General features: G+C 36.4%; 1 protein-coding gene across 1 annotated transcript in view; it reads left to right on the top strand.

Annotated features, from left to right (window-relative positions):
• RALGAPA2 (Ral GTPase activating protein, alpha subunit 2 (catalytic)) overlaps positions 1-10,670 on the top strand; it is a 757,941-nt gene that overhangs the window by 195,355 nt on the left and 551,916 nt on the right. The window contains exon 9 of the mRNA XM_006895663.1: positions 3,476-3,675. Coding sequence (XP_006895725.1) covers positions 3,476-3,675 — 200 coding nt within the window. The remainder of the gene's footprint in view (positions 1-3,475; positions 3,676-10,670) is intronic.

The raw sequence follows: 10,670 nt of genomic DNA, 5'->3' as shown, positions 1-10,670 counted from the left end.
ATATATCTGCTTGGATGTCAGCTATGGTCTCTTCAGGGTATATTCCCAGTAGTGGAATTGCTGGGTCAAATGGTATCTCTATTTGCAACTTAAAACAAAGACATTTCTAATTTAACTCCTACATGATTTGTAACATTAATTTCAATACGCACAATGTAATTACACTTTTTTACCGCCTCCATATAATTGTTTTCCATTAGTCCTTCTGTACTTCTCTGTATATTCCCTTTATTTAATTATTGTGCTAATTGTTCCCTTATTGTATAGTGTCTTTTTTGTTTTGTGAGCAGTCGCATCTTGCTTGTGTTGATAGGTTTGAACCTCCAATCTTTAAAAGCTGAGTGCTTTAGCCATATAACAAGAGTTACTCCCTTTTTTGTTTGCTGTTGTACAATCAAGTGGTGCCAAGAAATCTGGAGGACAACCACTTGGTGGAATGACTGGAAGAAAACTTTATTTGTTTTCATTCCAAAGAAAGGCAATCCGATGGAGTGTGGAAATTTTCGAACAGTATCATTGGTATCACATATAAGCAACATTCTGCTGAAGATTATCCCAAAACTACTGCAACAGCACCTCAGCAGAGGTTGTAGAGATGCAGGCTGGGTTTAGAAGAGGCCATGTTACGAGGGATTTTATAGCTAATGCTAGATGGATCTTGGCTGAAAACAGGGAGTAGCAGAGGAATCTGTGTTTCATTGACTATGCAAAGGCATTTGACTGTGAGGGTCACAGCAAACTGTTGTCTGACTTTGAAAAGAATGGGAATGACAAAACATTTGATTGTGTTTATGCAAAACCTATACTTGGACCACGAAGCAGTTGTCAGAACAGAGCAAGGAAACTCTGCATGGTTCAAAATTGGGAAGGGTATACACCAGGCATGTGTCCTATCTCCGTGCCATTTCAGTCTATATCTGGGAGGCTGGGCTCTATGAAGAGAAATGTGGCATCAGGATTAGAGAAAGATTGATCAACAATCTGCATTATGTAGAACCTTACTTTATTCATTATTCAACAACTTACTTGCTGAAACTGAGGACCAGAAGGTCAAGGACTGCAGCCTTCAATATGGATTGAAGCTCAACATCAAGAAAACAAAGATTCTAACCACTGGACTGATTCACAGCATCATGATAGAGACGGAGATTTTTAACAGCTTCTGTTTGCTTACCTCCACAATCAACACTTTTGGTACCAGCAGCCAGGAAATTAATAGACGAATTGGATTGGGAAAGTCTACTGTCCAAGATCTCTTCAAAGTACTTAAGAGCAACGATGTCAGTCTGGAGATTCAGGTGCACCTGATCCAAGCCGTAGACTTTACATTTACTTGCTAAATGTCAGAAAGCAGGACAATGACTAGGGATGATGGATGGAAAATTGATGCCTATGAGCTGTGGTGCTGGAGAATAGTATTGAATATACCATGGACTGCTAGGAGAACAAACAGGTTTGTCTTAGATGATGAGAACAGGCTGCTCCTTGGAGGCAATGATTCTGAAGCTTCGTCTGACATACTTTGGACAGGTTGCAAGGTGAGAGTAATCCTTGGAGAGCATAGTCATTCTAGGGAGGGTGAAGGGACAGTGCAAGAGAGGAAGACCTTTTATGAGATGGATTGATTCAGTGCCTGGGGTAATGGGACTAGGTGTGTCAGAGAAAATAAGATTGGCACAAGATAGAGCAGGATTTAGGGCTGTTGTATGTAGAGGTTTATGAGTCCCATGGGGCTGAACAGCACATAGCAACAACAACAACAAAAAGAGCAACATTATACAAATCACTCATGGACATTGTGTTTCATTCATGTACATTGTGTTTTATACAATCCTTCATATACACTGTAATTTTTAATTTTATTTTATTACTTTTAATGAACTTTTATAGAGATTTTGGATTTCTATTAATTCATTGTTGCATTTTTCTCCCTGCCCACCCCTCCCCCCAGTTCACTCTTCTCTTTGAAAAGTAAAAGAAGAATTTTTTCATTGTTATACAGTCCCCTCCCCCACCAAGTACACTCCACTATTCAGCCTTCATTCTGGACTCTTGTCATAACCTTAATACTCAATCATATATCGCTTTTAAACTGTTCTCTCCCTCATCTGTTTTATCATAATTTATCCAGTTTTTCTCAGTCTCACCCCAACCCTGATTTCAGTCTCGTTCTACAACAGTGGCACTATGCAGTATTTGTCCTTTTGTTACTGAGGTATTTCAGCATAATGTCCTCCAGGGTCATCTGTTTTGAATAATATTGCATGAGTTCCTTGTTTTTCAATGCAGCGTAGTATTCCATTATATGGATATACTACAGCTTCTCTATCCATTCGTTTGTTGATGGGCACCTGGGTTGTTTCCAACTCCTTGTTTATTGTGAATAAACACGGGTGTGCATATATCTGCTTGGATGTCAGTTATGGTTTCTTTGGGATATATTCCCAGTAGTGGAATTGCTGGGTCGAATGTTATCTCTATTTGCAACTTTTTGAGAAAGTGCTACACCACTTTCCTCAGTGGTTGCACCATTTTACACTTCCACCGAAAGTGAATAAGGGTTCCAGTTTCTCCACAACTGCGCCAACATTTGTTGTTTGCTGTTCTGTTAAATTTTACTATTCTTACTGGGGTGAGATTATATCTCATAGTTGTTTTGATTTGCATCATATTTTTTAGAATTATTTGCTATTGCCACCCTTCCTCATCAAGTCCCCACTGTACCTTGCCTGTTACTTCACCTCCTTACTTGTCCATTAATCTCTGCTGTTCTAGTGATTTCTCTGTTTCGTCTGCCTCCTCTTCTCCTATTTCTCCACCCCTTTTGAGTGTCTATACATACTTTTTTTCCTATTTGCTAATTGCAACAGCTGAGTTATCATTTCCTCAGTTCTTCTTAGATTGATCCTCCCTTGTCTGATTCTTTACAGTATTCATTGTCTGTATATTTTTTCTGCATTCCTTTTCTCCACCACCCCCTGTTTACACGTTTGTTTTCACAAAAGCAGTGTAATGCAATTTTTAATCTTTTTGTTACTCAGTTATTTCACTCTAGACTTGCTCATGTTATGTAGTGTTTTATACATTTTTTATTGTTCTTTGTACTACCTAATATTCTATTGTATCATCTTAGTAGAATTTCTCTATCCATTAATTTTGCTGATGGAAATTTTCCATTTTCCCCCCCCTGTAAAATCACTCCTTTTTTTGATCAGAATGCTTGGCGGGATCAGAACTGAATCCTCCAGATAATCGTTGATATTTTCGCTTTAGTTGTTATTTCTTTTTTTTTTTTTCCATTTCATTGTTCTTTTTTTTTTCTATAATTATATTTTATTAATTTTCATAAACATTTACAGAGATTTTGGGATTAGTTGTTATTTCTGTAAGCAAATATATATCTATTTATTTGAAACTAGAAACACAAGAGTTACATAATGTTAAGATTCAGTAATGGAATTTTTTTCTCTCTCAGATATCCCTCATTTGAGACCAAAGCCAATATACATTGCTACAATCCGGGACAATGAAAACATTTACAGTACAAAAATTCCGTTCATGGCTGCTCGTGTTATTTTTATTAAGTGGATTGTAACTTTCTTTTTGGAAAAAAAGTATGTAACTTCAGCACAAAGCACTAAAAATGGAATTGATGGATTGCCTAAATTCATCCAGGTAATGTCATTCATCATCTTTTTATTTTAATACTTAGTTTGATTATTAGGGAATCAATTTTATTTAGCGCACCCTGTCTATAATCCTGAGATTTTCTTTCAAATAAAAACTTAGAGGAACTTGTTATCATCTAAACAGAAGGCTTCCTGAGTTTTTAAACTGACATCACTGTTCTTTAGAACATTGGTCAGGTTTTTCGTGGCACCTTTACCCAGTGCAACACATCTTTTGATTTTTTTTTTTTTACTGTCTTGCTACTACGGATATTGTTTGTGGGTCCAGGTAAAATTAAATCACTGACAACTTCAAGTTTTTGTTGTCTCTTGTTCCAGTGGTGATTTTTATTTTCTTGATGTTAAAATGTAACCCATATTGAAAACTATGGTCTTTGATCTTCTGCAATAAGGAATTCAAGTCTTCTTCACTTCCTTCAAGAAGGGTTGTGCCATCTGCATAAGATAGGTTACTGATAAGTTTCCAATCCTGACGCCACATTTTTCTTCATCTAGTCCAGCTTCTCAAATGATTTGGTAAGCATACAGTTTCAGTAGCTGTGGAGAAAGTATACAACCCTGATGCATACCTTTCTTAACTGTAGAATCATGCAGTGTTGCTTTGTTTTATTCAAACAACTGCATTTTGGTTTAGATGTAGATTCCACATAAGCATAATTAAGTGTTCTGGAATTTCCATTCTTCTTAATGCTTGCCATAATGTTAAATGATCCACAAAGTCAAATGTATTTCCAGAGTCAGTAAAACAAAAGTAAACTTCTTTCTGATATTTTCTTTCAGCCAAGATCCATCTGATATCAGCACTGATATCCCTGGTTCCATGGCATCTTCTGAAACCACCTTGAGTTTCTGGCAGTTCTCTATCAAAGTACACTCTTCCAGCAATTTTTAAATTGTCAGAAAGATATTACTTGCACGTGATAATAATGTGATTGTTGATTGCCGTTGAGTGGAGCACGACTCATAGGGACCCTATGAACAAAAGTCCTGAAGCCTTTCTATAACTATTATTGTTTCTCCAAGTTTATAGAGTTTCCAGAGGCATGTGGTTAAGGAAGTGGATGCCACCCTGCTTCCAAACCTCAGTCAGTCTGGGAGCTCCACTATACACTGCCTACAATGGCTAGCCATTATGGTGTTTTTCATAACTATTGCACAGTTGTTCAACATTACAGCAACTCCACATTACTTCTCTACAGCAAATAGACCTCTGCTGTAACACTTAAAAGAATGTTCATCCCCAAATCTCACATTTTTACTCTCGGATAATTTTCATATTCTATTGGATCACTTCTTTTCTTGAATGGGAACAAATACAGATTCCTCTCACTCAGTTGGACCATATTTGTTAACTGAGACTGGTGAGCACATGCTGATTGCAAGTTTGCTGAAACACCTCAATTGGTATTTTATTCATTCTTGAAGCTTCATCTTTTGCCAATGTTTCAGTGCAGTTGGGCTTCATTCTTCATTTCTTTTGGTTCTTGATCATATGTTCCTTCTGTAATTGGTTTAGTGTTGACCAGTTGTTTTTGGCATAATAACTGGGTATTCTTTCCATTTGCTTTTGATGATTCCTGCATCAATCAAAATTTTTCCCATAAAATCCTTCAGTATTACAAATTCAGGCCTGAATTTGTTTTTTCAGTTCTTTAAGCTTGAAAAATGACAAATATACTCTGTCTTTTTGGTTTTCTAATTCAAACTCCTTGTACATTTCATTATAATAGTTTGTTTTGTCTTCTGAAACTGTCATTTGAAATAATCTGTTGAGCTCTGTTACCTCAGCATTCCTTTCCCTTATTACAGATTTTTATTTTTCTAGTGCAGGTTTCAAAGTGTCTTTTGATATCCACTTTGGTCATTTTAATGAATGACCTTTTGCTTTCTTTATGGATTATGTCCTTGATATTATTCCACAACTTGCCTGGTCTTCAGTCATTATTTTGATCTTCAGTGAAATTCTTTTCTTAAGTTGTTTTGTACATTGAGTTAGGATACACTCAGGGTCATATTTTGGTTCTTTTGGACTTGTTTTCCATTTTCTTTAGCTTAACTTTGAACTTGCATATGAAAAGTAGATGATCTGTCCAATATTGAGCCCCTATCCTGGTTTTGACTGCTGCTATTAAGCTCTCCAATGTCTCTTTCTACAGATACTATAGTCAGTCTGATTCTTATATAGCCCTTCAGGAAAGGTCCATGTGTATAGTTGCTATTTATGTTTTTTTTAAAAGGATTTACAATGAATAAATTATTCATTGTACAAAATTATATCATTTGATTTCCAGTCCCATTTTGTCACTAACTCTATTTTCCAACCACCATTCCTTTTTGTTTCCACATTTTGCATTCAGGCACCAGTTAATATTAATGCATTTTGATTGCATGTTTTATCAATTTGAGACTACAAAAGTTTGTAGACAATATCTTCATCTTTGGTTTTCATTATTGGTGCATATATTTAAATAACAGTTGTATTACTAGATCATCTTTGTATGTGTTTATGTAGTTTCCTATCAAGATATATCTTGAAACAGTTTCTCTTCAGTTTGTCATTTCTGGTATCCTGTGTGTGTTTGATTCAAATGACCCATACTCGTCTAAGATCACTAATACCTAAGATATCAGTATTCATGTACTTGTTTTAATTTATGACAACTTTAAGTTTTTATAGATTTATGGTTCGTACATTCTATATTCCAATTATTATTGGATGTTAGTGGCTGTTTCTCCTCATTCCAAGTCCTACCATATCAGCAAATGAAGGTCCTTCATTGAGAGAAAGCTTTACTCCACTCAAGTCATTCTTGCTTTGAGGGAAAGACTTCTTCTCCAGTTGGCATTTTGAGAAACTTGTAATTTAAGGGGCTCATATCCAGCACTGAATACTACAATGTTCTTTTCTTTAATGAGCCTTAGAGTTTTCAGAGGCCTTTTATTACAGAAGTGGTATGAAATAAAGTAGGACTGGATGGCCAATTCTACTTATTTTTTTTAATTGAGATATTATTGATTGTAGGTTTATAAAGAACTTGGATTTCTGTTCATTCATTGTTGCACAATTCCCTTCCTTCCTCCCTAGTTTGCTTTTTTTTTCTTTAGAAAAAAAGTTATTTCATTGTTATACAGTACCCCCCACCCAGACCACTTTACTATGCAGCTGTTATTCTGGACCATTCTCATACCAATAGTACCTAATCATATATTCCTTTTATACAGTTCTCTCCCTGTTTTGTTTATTCCATCTTAATCTAGAAGCGCCACTAAAACCTATCCATCATGGGTGACCTTCTTGGTATTTGAAATAGCAGTGGCATAGCTTCCAACATCACAGCAACACACTAATCACCACATTACAGCACACTGACAGATGAGTTGTTGAACTCTCCAAAGTTCAAAAGAGAAAGATGTCAGTTTCAAGGTTAAGATGCACCTTATGTAAGCCATAGTATTTTCACTTGCTTTTTATGCATCTGGAGGTTGGACAATTAATAAAGATGACAGACGAAGTAGTGATGGCTTTCAGGTGGTGTTGGGGAAGTGTATTGACTATCCCACGCACTGTCTAAAGAACAAACAAATCTGTCTTAAGCAAAGTGCAGCTAGAGTGCACCTTAGAGGCAAGGATGGTGAAACTTCATCTCACTCACTTGAGGCATATCATCAGCAAGAAACAGTCTTTAGAGAGAACATCATGCTGGGAAAGGTAGTCAGTGAAAGAGAAGAAGACCCATGATGACATGGATTGACACAGTAACTACACAGTCAGCTTGAGTATTATAGAGAACGTCAGCCTGGTGCAGATTAGGGCACATTTCACATTTGTTGTTGTTAGGGTTGCAATGAGTTGTAATTGACTTGATGACACCTAACAGAAAAAGACACCTCAAAGAAAAAGACAGCAAAAGACAGCTCAATCTGTTAATAGAAATGAATTTATTTCATTAAAAAGAAGCTTATGTTGAAGCTAACTAAGAATACTATCTATCCATGCATTCTTGAATGTAAAGAAGTTAAAGAGAAAGGAAGAACTGATGAAATCAGAGAGCTGAAAAGATTATTTCAAAAGACAGCTTGTAGAGACGAAGGAGAGTGTTATAATGAAATGTTCAAAGATCTAGAGTTAGGAAATTCAAAAGGAAGAACACACTCAGCATTTCTAAAGCTGGAAGAACTGAAAGAAAATATTTCAAGCCTAAAGCTGTGATACTGAAGGATTCTATGGGAAAAATATTGAATGATGCAGGAAGTATAAAATGAGGATTTAAGAATACACAAGGTCACTGTACCAAAAACAACTGGTTGACATTCTGCCAACTCAAGAAGTAGAATATGTCCAAAAAACTAGTGACAGTCCAAGGACTGAAGTCATTGACAAAAAATAAGCCTTCAAGAACTGATGGAATATCAGTTGCGATATTTGAGTAAACTGAGGTTGTGCTCACTTACCAAGAAATGTGAAAGACCGCTTTCTAGCCAAATGTCCATATTGAGTCCATATTTTTTAAAAAAATAATGATGATCCAACAGAATGAGGAAATTTTTTAACTATAGCATTAGTATCATATGAAAGTAAAATCTTCCTGAATTTTATTATAAAATGACAGATGCCATTTCTCAAGTAAGAAATACTATAAAGTCAAGGTGAATTAAAAAGAGAATGTGGAAAAGGAATGATTGCTGCTGTTAGATGGATCTTGACTGAAAGTAGAGGATACCAGAAAGATATTTACTTGTGTTTTATTGACTATGCAAAAGTGTTTCAATGGATAACATTCAAAAATACAGGGATTTCAAAGCACTTAATTGTGTTCATCCAGAATTTGTACATAGACCAAGAAACAGCTATTTAGACAGAACAAGGAAATACTTTAAGTCTTAAAATTTTAAAAAGTGTTAAGGTTGTTTCCTTTCAACATAGCTGTTCAATTTGTATACTGAGCAAATAATCAGAGAAGATGGACAGTATGAAGAGGAATGTGACATTTGGATTCTTGGTAGACTTATCAATACCTTGCATTATAAAGATGATGCAACCTTGCTTGGTAAAAGTGAAGAGTACTCGAAGAATTTACTTAGAAAGACTCCAACTTTCAGTATGGATTACACCTTGGCATAAAGAAAACAAATAGCCTCCAAAATGAACAAACAGACAACATCATGACAGATGGGAAGATGATTGAAGTTGTCATTGATTTAATTTTGCTTGGATCTATAATCAACACTCATGGGAAGCAGCAGTCAAGAATCTTTATGCTGGACAAGTTTGCTCAGAAGGACCTCTGCTAAAGATAAAAATTGTCAATTTGAAGACTTAGGTATGCCTAACCCAAGCCATGATATTTTTAGTAACTTCATATGCATTTGCAAGTTGGACCAAGAATTAAAGAATACCCAAGAAGAATTGATGACGTTCAATTGTGATGTTGGCAGAAAGTACAGAATATACCATTGCTAAAAGAACCATCAAATCTTATCTTGAAAAAAAGTGTAGGCAGAGTGCTTTATAGAAGAAATACTTGTGAGACTTGGTCTCATATACTTTATGCATATTATCAAAAGGATCAGTTTTTAGAAAAAAATTTCCGTGCTTAGAAAGATCAGCTAAAGAAAGGAGTACCTTCAGCAAGGTAGATTGACACACTGAGAAATAATCAATTTAAGGACAGTGAAGTTGTGAGGATGACACATCTTCAGGCAAAGTTTTAATCTGTTGTACATTGGGCCTGTATGAATCAAGAGTTAACTTGCCAGCACCTAACAACAACATGCCTTCTTCATGATATTCTGTAGTTGTCACTTCTCTAACTTTGCCCTTCTCCCAGTGGACTTTTACTTTAGTTTCTCCCATGCTTAAAAGATGTTCCTAACATTTAGAGAACTGGTTTCCTTGTTCATATTTAAAGGCAATTCAGAAAGATAAAGCTCTTTCCTTTTATTTAAAATCACACACATACACACACAAACCAGTTTTATGGGTTTTTATGCAATAAGCTCCTTCCCTTTTTCCCAAGCGGGACTGTGAAATTGCCTGTCTACATCTTGAACAGTAATACAGGAATATCAGCCACCAATTTAGTAAAAGCTAAGTATTAAGTATATGAACAAGCAAGAGGTGGATGACTTGTTCCCAGAACCCTCCTCTGGTGCTGTGGATGGGTCATCCTCATTTGATTCCTAAATTGAGGAAGGAGGTATGCATAGCACTTTGATTTGTCTGCTATGGAAGGGAAAGGATCTTACTGACAGTTGCATGTTCACTTTGTTTTTCATTGTCATCACTTGGTGTGTAGTCAAAATTGACTTAATAGTTGATCCTCTACTGGATTTTCAGAGGCAGTAAAGAGCATGGGAAGAGATTGCCCATCTTTCTCCTGCAGAGAAGGATTTGAGCCTTGTGCCCTTGGGTTGTCAGTGAAAGTCCTTACCACCAGACCTTCCTTGTCAAAACTTAGTATAATTCTAAATGTCTCAAAATATCTAGGTGCTTTAGGGGGGATGTGGATTAGAAGATTGAAGGAAAGCAAATAGATTTTTATTTAATGGCTTAATAAGAATTCCATTTGTTGTTGGTACATGCTGTCGAGTCGCTGTGACTCCTAGCAATCCTATGTACAACAGCCCTAAACTCTGCTCTGTCCTGTGCCAATTGCACTGTTTTGATACACCTATCCCGATTACCCCAGTCACTGAATCAATCCACCTCATAGAGGACCTTCCTCTCCTGCGCTCTCTCTCCACCCTCCCAAGCATGATGTCCCTCTCCTTGGACCTGTCCCTTCTTTCACTGTGTCCAAGTATGTTAAACGAAGTCTCAGAAACCTTGCCTCCAAGGGGCAGCCTGGTTAAACCCTCTCCAGGATGAATCTGTTTGTTTTCTTAACACTCCGTGGTATACCCAATATTCTTCTCCAGGACCACAGCTCAAAGGCATCAATTCTCCTTCTATCCTCCCTAGTCATTGTCCAACTTTCTGAC

The sequence above is a fragment of the Elephantulus edwardii genome, unplaced genomic scaffold (assembly GCF_000299155.1).
Source record: "Elephantulus edwardii isolate Elephantulus edwardi_28Jun2011 unplaced genomic scaffold, EleEdw1.0 scaffold00172, whole genome shotgun sequence".
Classification (NCBI taxonomy): domain Eukaryota; kingdom Metazoa; phylum Chordata; class Mammalia; order Macroscelidea; family Macroscelididae; genus Elephantulus; species Elephantulus edwardii.
Note: the sequence above shows the minus strand (reverse complement) of the source record. Positions and strands in the feature narration are given on the sequence as shown.